General features: G+C 23.2%; 5 protein-coding genes across 5 annotated transcripts; 2 read left to right on the plus strand and 3 right to left on the minus strand.

The window, feature by feature from the left end:
* Positions 1-162: 162 nt before the first annotated feature.
* Positions 163-685, minus strand: PVVCY_0901740 (conserved protein, unknown function; the record flags this gene model as incomplete). Its single annotated transcript, XM_008626515.1, has 2 exons — positions 163-215; positions 346-685. The coding sequence occupies 2 exons, from the start codon at positions 683-685 to the stop codon at positions 163-165; spliced, it is 393 nt and encodes a 130-aa protein (XP_008624737.1).
* A 1,306-nt stretch (positions 686-1,991) lies between these two features.
* PVVCY_0901750 (splicing factor U2AF small subunit, putative) lies at positions 1,992-2,891 on the minus strand (the record flags this gene model as incomplete). Its single annotated transcript, XM_008626516.1, has 1 exon — positions 1,992-2,891. One exon carries the CDS (start codon positions 2,889-2,891, stop codon positions 1,992-1,994), a length of 900 nt encoding a protein of 299 aa, XP_008624738.1.
* A 1,653-nt stretch (positions 2,892-4,544) lies between these two features.
* On the plus strand, positions 4,545-9,809 carry PVVCY_0901760 (ubiquitin-protein ligase, putative; the record flags this gene model as incomplete). The annotated part of the gene is made up of 1 exon (XM_008626517.1): positions 4,545-9,809. One exon carries the CDS (start codon positions 4,545-4,547, stop codon positions 9,807-9,809), a length of 5,265 nt encoding a protein of 1,754 aa, XP_008624739.1.
* An 867-nt stretch (positions 9,810-10,676) lies between these two features.
* PVVCY_0901770 (AP-4 complex subunit mu, putative) lies at positions 10,677-12,204 on the plus strand (the record flags this gene model as incomplete). The annotated part of the gene is made up of 3 exons (XM_008626518.1): positions 10,677-11,570; positions 11,705-11,893; positions 11,977-12,204. The coding sequence occupies 3 exons, from the start codon at positions 10,677-10,679 to the stop codon at positions 12,202-12,204; spliced, it is 1,311 nt and encodes a 436-aa protein (XP_008624740.1).
* Positions 12,205-13,013: 809 nt separating this feature from the next.
* PVVCY_0901780 (ATP-dependent zinc metalloprotease FTSH, putative) lies at positions 13,014-15,896 on the minus strand (the record flags this gene model as incomplete). The annotated part of the gene is made up of 1 exon (XM_008626519.1): positions 13,014-15,896. The coding sequence occupies one exon, from the start codon at positions 15,894-15,896 to the stop codon at positions 13,014-13,016; it is 2,883 nt and encodes a 960-aa protein (XP_008624741.1).
* Positions 15,897-17,853: the final 1,957 nt, after the last annotated feature.

Consider the following 17,853-nt stretch of genomic DNA (forward strand, 5'->3'; position numbering starts at 1 on the left):
AAAAGATTTGCAGACTATCCATTAGCTTGTATGGAAGACAAAATTTGGTTTATAGCCAACAAATTTGTCAATTAGTCGAGCCATGTCAGCATATATAAATAATAAAAAATTATTATATTTCCCTCCTATAATATTAACAATTTTATATACAGAAAAAATGAATTAAAAACAACAGTTACACTCAAAGGGGCAGTCTTTTGTGTATCCTCCACGTCCTATATAGATAAAGAAGAAAAAAAATTATTGCATTTAAGACATATCATGGGTATGTATATCGTACAAGTTTGAATGTAAAAATGACGTCAAAATAAACGATGGGAATATGTAAGTAAAAAAATAGCGTACCCATTTTAAGCTCTTCCATTGAGTATATAGGAAGACCATCTGGTGTATGTAATCGGTTTGTATTTTTTTTAGATCCATCTATTTCTTTGTTCTTTTTAATTTTATTAGGGTATGAGTTTTTTTTTTCTGAATTATTTTTTTTAATTTTTCCAGTTTCATTAATTTTTAGATTTTTATCTTTAGGTTTTATGTTATTGAAAATGTCATCTATGTTTGACTTTGCTTCTGATATTTCTTTTTGTATTTTTTCATTTTTTTTTTTTATTTTATTTTTATTTTTTTTCTTCCCTCCTTCGCAATCTGGCAAAGGTTTGGAATTATTGTCATCTTCATTACTCATTTTTTAAATAATATATTTATATTAGTTTGTAAAAAAAAAAAATTATATACATATATAAAACTTAAATAATTTGTTTTAATTTTTTATCTCTTCATTATATATTTATTTTTCTATTTTTTTTTTGTTGCTGGTGTTTTTAATAATATGGAAAAAAACATAAGCTATGGATACGTCATTGTATTGTATATTAAAACATAATTATGCACTTTTAAAGAAGTTTGATATTTTCTTTTTATAATTTGAAACTAAAAAATGTTTCATTAACTCTTTAAGACGTTTGACCATTTAATTTGTCACTTTTTTACAATTTTAAAAAAATAAAATTTATATATTTTTTTATAACTATTTTGTTCTTTGTTAAGATATAAAAAATAAGGAATGAAAAAAAAATGAAAAAAAAATTTAGCATACCCAAATGAGGAAATATAAGATAAAAAAAAACAATTAAAATAATTATATATGTAGTAAGCATATGCATATGTAGAACTCTACCCAACTACAGTCGCATAGTTGAATTGAAAATATTGATATTGTAAATTTGAAACTGTATATTTGGTTCTTGGTTTTTTTATTTCCCCAATTTGAGCATTAGTATATGTATATGCAAAAATGTAACACAAATAAACATAAAAATTAAAATAAATAGAAAATAATTAAACTTATATAATTCTCAAATAAATAAGTTATCGCTATTATTTTAGCATGTCCATATATGTTACGCAAACAAATTTTCCCACCGAATTTGGTATGTCTGTGATGTTTAATATGTACTTCACATTGTATACGTATCGGAGTGTTGAATAGATCGTATATATTATTTCTAGCTATTTTAAAGTGATCGCTAATAAAGTGATAGCTAGTAAAATGGTAGCTGCAAAACATTTAAATGGACATAAGTTTTTGGATCCCATGATAGACCATATTTTGTGGATTTAAATTTCACAAAACCCTAACAATTGATCTGCAATAAAATGAATAAAATATATTAACTTTTCTTTATCTCTTGGCATGGTGATATTTTCTCGTGTCGTAGTTCACACTTTTTTATTATTAATTTATTTCTTTTCAATGTAAAAAATGATCACTATTTATGATGGCCCCTTTTATAATAATGATTTTATAAATAAGACAAATATATACAAAAAAAAAGATAAGGGTGTTAAAGATTCTATACATATATATGTGTAAATTTCATTTCAGAGTTTTATATAGTACTAAATCCAAAATAGATATATGTATATACTGTGTTAATAATATTCTTTCATTTTAATATAAAATAAATATTTATAATATGTGGAATATATTTTTATTCTTTAGTATTATCATCATTTTCTACATTAGTTGTATCTTCATATTCGTCATTATTTTTTTTATTATTTTTCATTTCTCTTTCCCTATTCCATCGTTCAATTTTTTCTCTTCTTTCTGAACTATTTTCTCTCCTTGGATGTTTGTGACTTCTTTCATTATCATCATCATGGTCATTACTACTTTGGCTTCTATGCCTACGTCTTGATGAATTATAACTACTACCATATTTATCTCTTCTACTTCGATCTCTATGTCGATCATGCCGACGCTCACCATCGGAATCGTCTCTTGATCTTCTATTTTTTTTATACATAGGAAATTTTTTATACATACGTTTAAGTAACCTTCTTTTAACAGTTCTTGGTACATGTTTGATATGCATAAAATTACAGTACCCTCCACGTCTACATTGTCCATCAACAAATTGTCGGCATCGTGCTTCTCTAAAATCAGTAACGGGTGTATATTCTATTTGTAATGGTTTTCCTGCATAAAAACGTCCGTTTAATTCTTTAATAGCTTTTTCTGCATAATCCTCATGTGTATATTTAATATAAACATTTCCAATAATATGATCTCCAATATTATCACAAACAACCATATCTTCAATTTCACCATATTTCATTAATTCATCAAAAACTTCTTCATAAAATTCTTCAAAATGGTCAGCTGCTTGATCTAATACTTCATCATCAACCATTTGCCCTTCTGCAATTGCAACAGCCATTGGTGGATTATCATACATATGTCTTATTACTAATGTTTGAGCACTGTTTGGTTTATAATGGCTTCTACTACATTGATCTCCATGACGACAAGCCCCAATTTTCCAAAAAAATGGGCAATTTACTCTGTCCTCTTCAGTTCCAATTATACGAGCTAAATGTTCTGCCATTTTTTTTTTTTTTTTATCGAAAAATTTTAAAAAATGGCTAGTTTATCACTAATTTATTCTGAACGCGAATGTAAATTATTGCATGTTCATGCAAAATGGTACAAAAATTTGTGTGTATATACATATATATGCATTAAAGTGATTGAATATATGTATATTTGTAAATATTGTAATAGCGTAATTATAAAAATAAATTATATTATGAATATTTTTTTTTTGTTACATCCGTATTTTAGCTAGTTATTAACATGTACAGGTTAAAAAAGAATAAAATAGACAAAATATATATTAATGGGTATATAAAAGTTTATGCAAATTTAATTATTATGAATTTTTTGTATTCATATATTCCCTAATAAATGTAGGAATATAAATTGTACAAATAATATGGACTTTTCCGATTATGATTTTACTCTTTAAATTACATGTTTTATATGACAAAAATAATCATGTAAAAAAAATGCGTATGTAATGTTACATATGTATATACTTACGCATATGGTTTGTGAAATAAAAAAAGAGTAACTTGAAAGGTATTTCTAAATCAATGACATAAAAATTAGAAATATATGCAAATAAAATTTGAACTGTACAATATCACAATCATGGCCAAGTCAATTGATGTATCATAAATGCAAACTATTATGACTACAAAATATATCAATTTTAAAATTTTCTTTACTATGAATTTCTTATATTTGATTCTTCATATTGTCATAAACTTTACAATGATTTTAATAAAATACGAAATTATGTACTTTCTAATTGTTTAAAAAAAAATTAATATAACGTAAAAAATTATCCTTTAAAAAAAAAGAGGAAACAAAATTTTCATATTTTTTCTTTAAGGAATAATACTTAAAAACTGAATTTATAAAAAGTTGGAAAAAAGTTTAAAAAAAAATTATAAAAAGTAATATGATTGCAAAGCCTAGATTAAAATCTAGTTCTATTTCCCTTTTTCATTTTTTCAATTTATTATACCACATAAGTATCATTTTGTAGTGAGTATATAATTGCATATATAAATATGTATATATTACATATTTTTTGCTATTATTTTATTTAAAATTTGTAATTTATATAGAATAATATGCAAAAAAAAAAAATAAAGAAAAGTTTTTATAATATATTGAAAATCATATTAAACAAAATAATAACTCCTATATATAATAAATTCATTGATCATATTATGTTTTTAGCATAAGAGTAAAATATATTGTGTAATATATTATCTTTGTTAGCTTATTGCCTTTTTATTCAATCACATTATACTTTGTGCATGTAATAATAAATACAATTTGATTTTTTTAAATTAAAAAAAATCATTTTAAGTAACATTTTTTAAAGAATATAATAGGAAAATCATAAAAATTAATAGATATATACAAATTTATTTTTTCACTATATAAAAGTGTATATATTAAATATTCCACGCACACTTTGATATTGTATAGGTGATGCTGTGTTTTAAATAAATCCACATAATTGGCTTTTTTATTTTATCCCCAAAAAAAAAACGTATTTTTATATAAATCAAATTATATGTAACAATTATTTATACGTAGATATATATATAATACATATCTTTATTTATATATGTATTTCATTTTATGCATAAATTTTACTTAACTTGGGTCCCTAAAATAAAATATGTTTGATGGAGAAAGTAAAAATAGAAGGATTAATTTGAGCGGGAAAAAAAATGTCATACTTAATAAAAACACATTTATTGAAAAGGCACGAAAAGAAAAAGAAATAAACTTAGCATATAATAAAAGAAAAAATTCTTTCAAAGTTATAAGTAATTATGTCCAATATAAAGCAAATATATCAAGACGCAAAAATGAAATCCATAATAATTTATTGAAAAGAGTTAATGATGTTATATTGTTAGAAAAAATAGTTTCACCAACTGTATATGTCCAAGCTTTAGAAATTTGTTTATATGAATTTTCACTTCAATCTTGTTTTATATATTCAAAATGGAATTCCTATAATTATTATAAATATATGGACTTTGAAGGAATATATGTGCCGATCAAAATTTTGTTAGATGTAATAAAACTGCATAATAAGTTGAGTTTGTTGAAAAATGTTAACTATAAAAGTAGCGATCCATTAAGTTCAGAAATTTATGAACAAAATTTGAGACCTGACAAATCTAACAAAGACTCAGTAACAGAATCAGATGAAAATAATAATCAAGTGAAAAATGAAAATGTCGAAAGAAATAAAATGTATTATAGACACAATAAAGAAATAGATATTTTGGTGAATCATTTAGATATCCTAATTGGAAATTATTATGCATATAAATTAAATATATATCGTGAATACTATAAAAATGGGCAAATAAATAAAAAAGAAAAAAATCCTGTGAAAGGAACTATTCGGCATGTTCCAAATTCTGAACAAGCCAATCAGAGTCATTTAAAAAATAATCTAGCTAGCCAAAATAGTGATAATTTTGTAAGATTACAAGAGTATATACATTGTCATATAGATGTATATGAAAGTAATATGATACATATATATTATTTATATAATTTTATTTTAAATAGCCAATTTATTGAAGAGTTAGTAAATAGAATGATAAATAGTTCTAACCATTTTAGAAATATAGGTAAAGAAAAGATAGTAGAATCTATTAAAAAAATATCGGACTATATAATTTTAACAATAGATGGATTAATTACAGTTATCAAACAGATTCTACTATTTTGGAATACCAATTCAGAACTTTCTTTATTTTGTGAATCAAAAACGAGACTACTAATATATGTATGTGACATAGTGTATATTTATTTTTATATTTTAAAAGTACAAGGAAGTAAATTAAATAGTAATTATGTAAATGATTTGAAAAATAAAATAAATATATTATTAGATTTTTTATTATTATATATAGCTCGAACAAATAAGTGTTACAATTATTACTATATTTTTGTATCACTATTTAAGTATAACATTTTTGAATTATTTGCATCTAAAATAGATGTAAAAAATGAATTAGTAAAATTGAAACAACTCTTAATATTAGTAATGAAGAAAAATATAATAATAGACACAAATTTAATGAAGAATATTGTTTATAATTTTGAAAGTAATATTATATGGATCTATTCAAAAAAAAGTATAATATATAGTCAAGAAACATATGATAAAAAAAATGTTTCAGGAATTAATATATTTAAAAATGTTCTTTTATTTATTTATACAAATAAAGAAATAATGAGTGATAATATAATAGATCGATTACTAGAAATATATATGTTTTTGCCTTTTGTCCATCATCCATATATATATACTGTTTCAGATGATGGCATATTAAAACATGAAAAGGAAGATAACACAGACCCAAGTAGTTATATCCAGAATCATTCTAAAAAGGATATACCATATATAGATGTAAAAAAAAACAAAGAAAATGATGAAATATTATTTTTTCTACAAAATAAAGGAAGAAAAATAGATAATATAGGTTTAGGATATTTTTATAATAAAAATATAATTGAATCATTAATAGATATTTGTAAAAAATATTGCTTTATGAAATTGGATAGTTTATTATTTTTGTTGATCCCATTTAGAAGTATACATATAGATGTATTTAAAATGTATAGAAACTATTATGATTATATTAAAAATATAAAAGGTGATAAAAATAGAGAACACCATATTAAAACATTTGGAAAAATTTATAATAATAAAAAGAGTATAAAATCAGGTAGTAGCATAAGTTTCAATCAATATGCTGAAGAATATGTAGGAAAAGGAAAAAATAATGCATCTAGCATGTTTAATACAACTTTTGGAAGTATAAGAACTAGCATAAGTAGTAGTATTAGTAGTAGTAATAAAAAAGACATGTACAATATTAACAACTTGGGTGTAAGTTCTAGTACGGGAAATAACACTTCTAACTACTATGATAAAGAATATTTTTTTTCTTTAAATAATTTAGTAGAACTACGAGATAAAAAGGATTTAATAAATAATCAAATAATAATAAGAATTAAAAAGATATTAGTACAAAATAATATACATATATATTTAATAAAAAAGATATATTTATCATGGATAAAAAATAAAAAAAATGGAAAAACATATAATGATTTTTTGAAAGATTTATATGATTTTCCATATTTTGATAATAATAAGATGGTGATATATTTTACTTCTTTTTGTTTTCTTTTTCATTATTATATTATTACAAATATGTATAATAAATTAATTGATATAAATAATTTTAAATTTAGTAAATCCTTTATGTTAAATCCGTCATTTAAAAAGATATGTAAATTATTAGTTTTGTCTCTTTGGATTATTTTAAAAAAATCAATAAATACGATAAGTCTTGAACTAGCAAATATGTATATCAATCAGGATTGGAAACAGATAGAAGAATTAGTTGATGATATATCCGATGATGTTATATATAATGATGAAGATGAACAATATGAAAAAGAATGTGAAAAAAAGGAACAAAATGATATAGATTATGTTGATAGATCAGATATTAGTGGATCCGACTTGTTGCACCGAGATTTTATAATAAATATGTCCGATTTTAGTGCATTAAATGGGTCAATAAATAAAGCAATAAAAATAGAGCATACCGAAGTAGAAAATGAAACAATAAAAGGATGTAACAATATAAATAATAAACAAGTTGATTCTTTTAAATGCCTAAATTGTAATGTCGAATATATTTTGGAATGGCTCACCAGTTTAGAAGTAAATGATTTTATGGTTGATGAACAAATTACATATTGCAACAGTTGTAGTAATTATAAAAATGATAGTTTAGATACACATTTTGAAAACAAATTTAATGACAAAACAGTGAATAACTCAAACGATACTAATCAGATTGAAAAAAATAACTCAATTCAAAATGTTAAGAGGTATAAGGAATGTGTAGAAAATAATGAAAGTAGCAGAACAAGTAAACTATCAAATTTGAATTATAATAGACATCAAAATGAGTCAGCATATACACATGCAATGATAAACTATTATTTATATAATAGTGAAAAAAGAGGGCTTAGTTATATATTACCTAAAATGATTAAAAAGGTATATGAAATAAATAAGTATTTAGAAATATTTGATGATGAATTTTTTGTTATTAAGGATACATACAATATATTAAAAAATAGATTTAATATAATTGGAGAAAGTAATAATATAAATTATAGTAATAATAATTATGATGAAGATTCATCTTTATTTTTAGAAAAAAGTGATATATATATAAATAAAAATATAAAATATGTAACAATATTAGCTAATTATTTATTAAGGCGATGCCCATTTACTCTTCCTTTTGATGATAGACTACTTATTTTTTACAACCTTAGAAATAAAAGTAAAGAATCAATACGCGATGATACAAGATATAATATTTTGGAGCGTAAATATAATTATATAAGACGAACAAATATATTTGAAGATGCATTTATAACTTTAAATAAATTAGATTCAATAAGTATAAAACAAAATATAAGAATAGCTTTTAGAGATCAAAATGGGAATGATGAGACAGGAATAGATGGTGGTGGATTATTCAAAGAATTTATGTTACTTTTATGTCGAGAAATTTTTCATAATAAATTTATTTTATTTCAACATGCACAGAATAATACACTATTCCCTAAACAATATAAACAAAATGACAATTTAATTTTATATGAATTTTCTGGGAAGGTAGTTGGAAAAGCCATATATGAAAGAATATTGATTGAATCTGTTTTTAATAATTTATTTTTAAATTTATTATTATATAATGAAATAAATATAAATGATTTATATTTTCTTGATAAAGAAGTTTTTAATAGTTTATTATATATTCAAAATACAGAGGATGTTGAAAGTTTAGATTTAACCTTTTGTACATATGAAAGTAAAAATCCAGATTTCTTAAGTTTAGAACAATATAATGAAATTAAAAATTATTTTCATCAATTAAATGTGAGCATTAAAAATTTTGAAAATACAAATAATCAAAGTGGATCTAATAATTCACTTTTATTTTTTCAAACCAATCAAAATATGTACAATAATAATATTAACACATTTTTTAACATCATTGATAATCTAGATGTATTGATAAATACGTTAGATAGAAATATATCAACTATTTCCCGTAACGAAGTTTATTTAAATTCAATTACATCTCGTACCTCTAGAATGGGTGACAACACAAGTAGGCAGAGCACAACTATTCCATCGATTTCTGGTGGATATATAAATGCACTAGCTGATCAAGCTAGTGAAATAATGGAACCTGACAAAGCAGAACTGCTTAACAATAGTAAGAATGGCGGCAAAAACATTTTTAACAAAAATGAAGTTGATTGTATTGATTTAATAACAGACGGAAGAAATATTAGTGTGACTAATGAAAATAAAAAATTATATATAAAGTTATATATAGATTATAAATATAATAAATTGATACAAAAAAAAACTCAACATTTTTTAAAGGGATTATCACAACTGATACCTATAAAATGGTTTAAACTTTTTAGTGCCCATGAATTAAAGATATTAATATCTGGTGATGATAAATGTTTTGATGTTAATGATTTATATAAGAATGTTGTATATAGTGGAGGATATAATGAAAATAGTAAAACTATTATAAATTTATTTGAAATATTGAATAGTTTTACACCTAAAGAAAAAAGTTTATTTCTTATGTTTGTCACAAGTTGTTCAAGATCACCATTACTAGGATTTCAAGAGTTATATCCTAAGTTTTGTATATCTAGAGTGGTTGATCGTACAAGATTACCTACTGCATCAACTTGTGTTAATTTGCTGAAATTACCCGATTATGAAACAAAGGAGATACTTTATAAAAATTTAATAACAGCAATTAATGGAACCCAAGGATTTGATTTAAGTTAATATTTTTTTTTTTGTTAAATTCTAATAATGTATGTGCAAACGTATTACTATCCGCGTTCGGCTTATGTATTTTACGTGTAACTTTTTTTTGCATTTTTTTTTAACGCGTTTTTCACTTTTTTTACAAATTGTTTTAACATTTTCAAAACTTTTTACTGAATTGTTTTTTTTTCGAAAACTGGAAAGGGCAAACTACATGCAGGTGTAGAGTCAACAAAAGTAGAGACTCTCCCCTGTTTGCAGAAATGCGCGCATTCTTTTGAATAATAAAATGGATATATTACTATGCTTATTTCAGTAAAAAAAAAAAAAAAAAAAAATTTATGCCTCCATACATATAGGAAAAATGGATTACATAAAAATGAAAGAAGTATATTACCTACTGAGGTATAATTGTTTTTATAATTTTTGATGGACTCATAATAGTTCGTTGCTTTTATTTGTTATTATTTATGACTTTATTTTATTTACTAAAATTTTATATGGAATTTTTATTTGAAAAATTAAGAAAATCAATAACCCGATCTAAGATATTTTTTCAGTCAATTACATACGTCGTTAGTGCTTTCTATTTATCACATTTGCCGACCTGTTATTTTTATTTTTTTTTTATTTATTTTAAAAAAATTTATTTGTTTATTTTAAAAATTTTATTTGTTTATTTTTTAAAATAAATATCCTAAAAACGGAAAGATAGTAAAGGTATTTCATTAATTTTTGAGTTTATTTGGCAGAGAGTTTTATGAATTTGTTTTGTAAAGCAAGCAAAGCAAACAAAGAAATGACAGTAAAAAGTAAATAGTGATAAGAAAGAAATAATGTAAATCCGTGTGCATATTACATTATGAAAAATATTGAATTGATAAGATGGTAATATCACAATTTTATATTCTCTCACCAAGAGGGGATACAATAATAAATAGAGATTTTCGAGGAGATGTTTTAAAGGGAAGTGCTGAGATATTTTTTCGTAAAGTTAAATTGCATAAAGGAGATCCACCACCATTATTTTATTTAAATGGAATAAATTATTGTTTTTTGAAAAATAATAATTTATATTATGTATTAACATCATTATTTAATATATCTCCAAGTTATTTAATAGAATTATTATATAGGCTATTAAAAATATTTAAAGACTTTTGTGGACAATTAACTGAAGAAATTATAAGAACAAATTTTATTTTAATTTATGAAATAGTTGATGAAGTAATTGATTATGGTTATTTACAAAATAGTAATACCGAATATATAAGATATTTAATTCACAATGAAATTAGTAATATTAATACTCCTAGTACAAAATTTTCAAATTTAGCAAAATTTACAATCAAACCTTCTAATACATTACCATCTAATGCTTCACAAAAACCTATACAAGTTGATAATAAAAAAAATGAAATATTTATAGATATTGTAGAAAAAATTAATCTTATTATGAATAAGAAAGGAGAGATTATATATTCTTATATAGATGGTGTTATACAAATTAAATCCTACTTATTAGGAAATCCGTATATTAAGATAGCACTAAATGATGATTTATATATTAAAAATATTCATAAAGATAATACAAATAATATAATTATTGATGATTGTAATTTTAATCATCTTGTTAATACTTCGAATTTTGAAAGCGATCGAATTTTATCTTTATATCAACCTGATGGTGAATGTGTTCTTATGAATTACAGAATAAACAACAACTTTAAAGCTCCATTTCATTTGTTTGCAAACCTTTTGTACAACCCAAACCACACGGTACTTCAGTAGTTTACATCATCATGCTTCTTATATCTTATCCCTTTTTTTCTTCTTTGGCATGCTTCTTGTATCTTATCCCTTTTCTTCTTCTTCTTCTTTGACATGCTTCTTACATTTTCACCTTTTTTTAGGTCGAACTATTTATACGTATTAAACTGGATATACCGTCCCGATATTCTTGCACTAACGTCCTCGTAAATTGCAATTTGTGCAAACATATATCGAGTGTTCATTTAGATGCAAATACAAACTCGGATCTTTTTTCTGCTCAATACATAGCCAACGAGCACAAGTTATTATGGACAATAAAAAAGTTTAAGGTAATCACAGTGTCATCATAATTGTACATTTTTCACTAAATTTTTCGCCACATTTTTTACTAATTTTTTTGGCCACACTTCAGGGAGAGACGGAATACACTATACGATCTAAAATCACTCTAAACCAAAACTATGAGTATTCGAGACGAGACTTTGGACCTATACATATCATGTTTGAAATTCCGATGTTTAACTTATCAAAACTTAGAATAAAATATTTAAAAATAATTGAAAATTATAAATCAAGTAATACACACCGATGGGTTAGATACATTACTCAGTCATCGTCTTATGTTTATCGATTTACATAAGCATAGTAAAAAAAATTTTATCATTATCAAATATATGCATATGATACCATCTTTAAACATGACAAAGAAGAATAAAACAAAAGTGAAAATCCTTTTGCAAATATATCGCATGGATTTATTTTTCACCAATTATTATGATTCTTACAATAGAATTTTTTAGTCATTTTTTTATTTTTTTTATAAAACAATTATACTAACAAAAAAACTGTTTTCCATGGATAATCTAAAATATATACCGAAATAAATATTAACACATATGTGTGATGCTATCTACATAATAGATGTGCATAAATATATTTTTTGTAGCCAACTTAGATTTCATAAGTTCGCATAAAAATGCAGTTAATTGTGGAACTACTCCAAAAAAAATGAAAAAAAAAAAACAAAATAATACATAAAAAAAAATAAAAAATAACAAAATTATTATCCATATTATAAAATATGTTTAAATTTGTTTACACATATTTTTTACATATGTGTATTAAATGTAAATATACAAACACACGTATGTATAAATATAGGTTTGCTTCGATATCAGCTTGATTTTAAAAAAAAAATTATCCTCAAGGGGACTTATAAAAAATTCTTTCATCTAATGTATATATAAGTATGCATTTTTAATTTATCGATTTTGTACAAATATAATATCATAACAATTGCTTGTCTATAAATCACATCTTGTTTATGTTATCCATTTTATAACTCATAGGATAGAATCTGTTTTTCCAACAAAAATAAATTAAAATAAAACAATGAATCACCAAGTATCCTACTTAAACAGTGGCATACATATATAAATATAATATCAATTATCTTATGTTAAAATTAGAAATTTGTTCATCTTTTTTGTTTCTATCGTCATTATTGGGGGTAGCAGAAGAAGTCCCATTTACATCCCCACTATCATTTTGATTATTTTTTTTTTTTAAATTTGTATCACTTTTGTTATGGTCATTATTAGTGTGATCTTTATGGGATTCATTTTTTTGAGCGTGTTCTGAATCATCTAGTTTTTCAGCATTTTCTTCTATAGATGTGGATAGATTCATTTTATAGGGGTTTGCTTTAACAAACTTTTCATAGTTTGATTTGATGGGATATGGTCTTTCTCCAACACATTTAACTATATCATGATATGATATTGTTTCTTTTTCATATAATAAATTAGCAAGATTATGTACATGTTTTTCATTTTTTTTTAAAATAGCTTTAACTCGATTATATTGTGATTCTATTAAATTTCTAGCTTCATTATCAATTAGATGTGCTAAACATTCTGAATGAGGTCGATAAAAAGCATATTCATTACCACTATTATTTCCACCATTTTGTTGAAATGAAACTAAACCTATTTCTTTATTCATTCCATATTGAGATACATATGAATAAGCTAGTTGTGTAACTTTATTTAAATCATCAATTGCTCCGGTTGTTATTTTTCCAATAAATAATTCTTCTGCTGCACGACCACCTAATATAACTGCAATTTTATCATGTATAGCTTCTTTAGAAAATAACATAATTTCTTCACTTAGATGTTGAGAATATCCTAATGCACCATTACTTCTAGGTATTATCGACACTTTTAAAACAGGATCAGCAAATTCTAAAAACCATCCAATAAGTGCATGACCCGTTTCATGATATGATATTGTTTTTTTTTCTAACGGAGATATAAGTGAAGTTGATTTGGCTAGCCCACCTAATACTCTTTCGATAGCTAATTCAAAATCATGCATTTGTACACCTTGTACATGTGATCGTCTTGCACATTGTATTGCACCTTCATTTACAACATTAGCAATATCTGCACCGACAAATCCAGGTGTTAACGATGCTAATATATAACTTATATTTTTAATATCTAAAGAATCATGTAATTTTAAATTTTTTAAATGAACTTGAAATATTTCTGATCTTTCATTAATATCTGGTTTATTAATATTAACAATTCTATCAAATCTTCCAGGTCTTGTAATAGCAGGATCTAAAATATCGATTCTATTGGTTCCTGCTAAAACAACTACTTGATCATTAGATGTATGGAATCCATCCATTTCAACAAGCATCTGATTTAAAGTATTTTCTCTTTCATCATTTCCTCCACCTGCAAAACCTCCTTTTGATCTTTTTCGCCCAACAGCATCAATTTCATCAATAAAAATAATAGATGGTGCATGTTTTCTTGCTTGTGCAAATAATTCTCTAACTCTTGATGGTCCTATTCCTACAAATACTTCAATAAAATCACTTCCACTAATATTAAAAAAGGGAACATTTGCCTCACCAGCAACAGCTTTTGCTAATAGAGTTTTTCCGGTTCCCGGTGCACCACATAATAATGCACCTTTTGGTATTTTTGCACCTAATACTTGATATTTTGCTGGATTTTTCAAAAAATCAACAAACTCCATAATTTCTTCTTTTGCTTGTTTCATTCCAGCAACACTTGAAAATTTTATATCTGTTTTATAATTATTTTTATTGATGGGATTTATTTTATTAAATTTAAATAGTTTGTCCATTCCACTGTTTGCTACATTTTTTAAAGTTATTTTTTGGAATATAAAAACTAAAAACAGAAAAAAAAGTATACTAGGGATATAAGATTTTATTTCCCCTACAAGATTTCCTTCATTTACATATTGTACTTCTATAATTTCATCAAGTTTTATATTCATTTCTTTTTGTATTAGTTCAACTTTTCTTTCAAAGGAATCACTATTTCCTACTCTAAAGCTAACATATTTTAGATGGTATTTATTAATACCATGTGAATTTAAATATGCTTTTACATAATCTTTATTTATTAATTTGATTTTATCTACATATCCTTTAGATAAATAATTGTAAAAAAAATCATTTTGTGTTATTTCATTATATAAACTATTTGAATCGACAAATAGTAGAAAACATAATAATAATAAAATAAATAAATAAAAAAAATTATTATCAAATTTTTTAGGTTTTTCTTCTTCTTGTTGAGCATTATTTATATTCCCATTACAATTTTTGTTTGAATCACTTTTTTCAAATCTTTCAAACCCTTTAGGAATTTTAGATAAATATATTTTTACAATATCATTAAACAATGTTTCTATAAAATTTGGTTCTTTGTTTTTTTCATCAATCTCTGTTTTCTTATCTATAAAACCATTTGGATTATGTACATCACTGTTTACAATATTACTAGAAATTTTATTTATTTTGTTATATGATTTAAAAGATTTCTTTAAAAAATTATTTATTTTTTCTTCACTTATTTTTAAATGTTTTGTGTCTTTATTGTTTTGTTGCATATAATCTACTTTGTTTGTAGAACATAATTTTGCATATTTATTAAATAGATTAGAAACATTTTTCACAAATTTACTATTATTTTTTAAATTTTTATTATTAAATTTGGTTTGAATTAAATCTATAAAATAATTAAAAGAAAATATGTCTTGTTCATATTTTTTTTTATCATATGTTATAGCTATTTCATCCTTTTTATTTTGGCGTATTTTATTAAAATGTGGTGTATATACTAATGAGTTTATACATCTTTTTCCATCATTATTAATAGTAAACAAATCATTTTTTTTTTCTCTAATCCCTTCAAATCTGTAACTTTCTAATATATTTTTAAGATATTTTTTTTCCTTCAATAGGAATCGTCCATTTTTTTCAAGCATGTGAGATCTGTACATTTTTATATGCACACTTTAATCTACTATTATAAATAATAACTTTTTTTACTAGTGTATTATCACACTTTACCAATACCCTTTTATTATTTCTTACTACTTAATTATATACAAATCCTCAATCTCGAATTTGGTAATAATATTTGTTCAAATTATATTCAATGCAGCTATTGGTTTTTTTTTTTTGTAGCTAGCTATTATGCATGGTATTGAACAGAGAGGGTATATTACTGCATGTTTCCCTATCTATATGTCCATATATAATGTAAAAAAGAAGACATAAAAAAGGACTAATATATGTAAAGAATCGATGCTCAATTTTTAGCAAATGTTTGCATATCATGTTGAAGAAACACGTCTTTTTCGCATATTAATACATTTGTGTATATCTTTATACATACGCATATTTGCATGCACAAGTCATGTATTTTTTTTTTTGTTCTATACAGGTAATGTGAAAATGGTAACTTGCATAAAAATATTAAAAAAATAAACAAAAATAATATAAATACAAAAGTTTTACCATAAATATATGAAAGAACAAAATGGTGAATACTGAATATAAAGGTAGAGTAAAAAAAATTAACATAAATTTGTAAAAATGAAAATATATGCACATTGAATTATAAATATATGAATGGATCATAACAAAATCATCATAAGCATAAAATCATTTCTATAATATTTACTTTTCTTTTTCATTTTTCTTGAGACTTGAAAATATGGATATATTAAAATGCAAGTAAGCAAATGATTATATATTTTTCAAAAAAGGAAGAATGAAATATATAAGTATATGCTTATGCATTTATAGTATACCTACAAATACATAAATAGGGTTTAACCCTTGTTAATTAAAAAAAAATACTATGAATATGAGATTAAAAATATATATATTCATAATATTTATAAAAAAAAAATATAAAATATAAAAATAATATAAAAATATAAATAAATACAAAATTAATTAAAAAAAAATATGTATATAAAAATAAAATATAAATTTTATGTTGTGAAAATAGCTAATAACCCAAAGGGAGTTTTTTTACAATAAACGGTCGATTTATATAGAAAATAAAATGACTGCCGTGTATGCGCTATATCTATAATTTTATGCCAAACATAAAATTTAAATATATATAATTATCTTTTTAACATTATTATTTCAGTTTTAATCATTCTATTATTTGTTGTTTTTTATTTTTTTTATTCTTTAATTTTTAATTACTATTTAATTTGGGGGACATTTTTTTTTTTTCAAGCATAAGGTGGAAAAATTTGTCACTTAAAATATATTGTAGTGTTTATTCGACTTATTTTGATATACATTTTTTTTTAAAACATTAATAAATTTAGCATGAACATATATAAATAAGTGTATTCCCATATACATACTATCACCCATATCAACAACAAGTTTCTTACACCAAATTAAAGAAATAGAAACACACATATGTATATAATCATGAGGATATTTTAAACTACCCTCTATTTGAGTTTTGCTATGTTACTTAGCTTTATGTTCTATCCCCAATTCTAGCATTCTCCCTCTAATCTAGTATTAATATGTACAATACAATTTTTAAAAGATAAATTTGTTTTGCCATTTTGAAAGAAGGAAAAGTTATATATGCATATGTTTATATACTTTTTTATTGTATATAAAAAGGTTTACCAATGAACTATTAAAATATAAACTATTCCCAAACATGGAAAGTAAATATGTGCATATAATTGAAAAGATAATATATAAACAAATAAAATGATGTTATTTTTTATAAAAAATTTTCGGTTATTTTCGAATGATATTTATATATACAAATGTATTAATAAAATAATATGGAATTTTTTTTATAGCTAATTTCTTTTATTTAAATTTTCAACTGCATATTTTTAAATAATCAATTTATAAAAAAATGAGGTAATGCATAATTATATTTAAAATTGTTACTAAGATAAT

The sequence above is a fragment of the Plasmodium vinckei genome, assembly GCF_900681995.1.
Source record: "Plasmodium vinckei vinckei genome assembly, chromosome: PVVCY_09".
Classification (NCBI taxonomy): Eukaryota; Apicomplexa; class Aconoidasida; order Haemosporida; family Plasmodiidae; genus Plasmodium; species Plasmodium vinckei.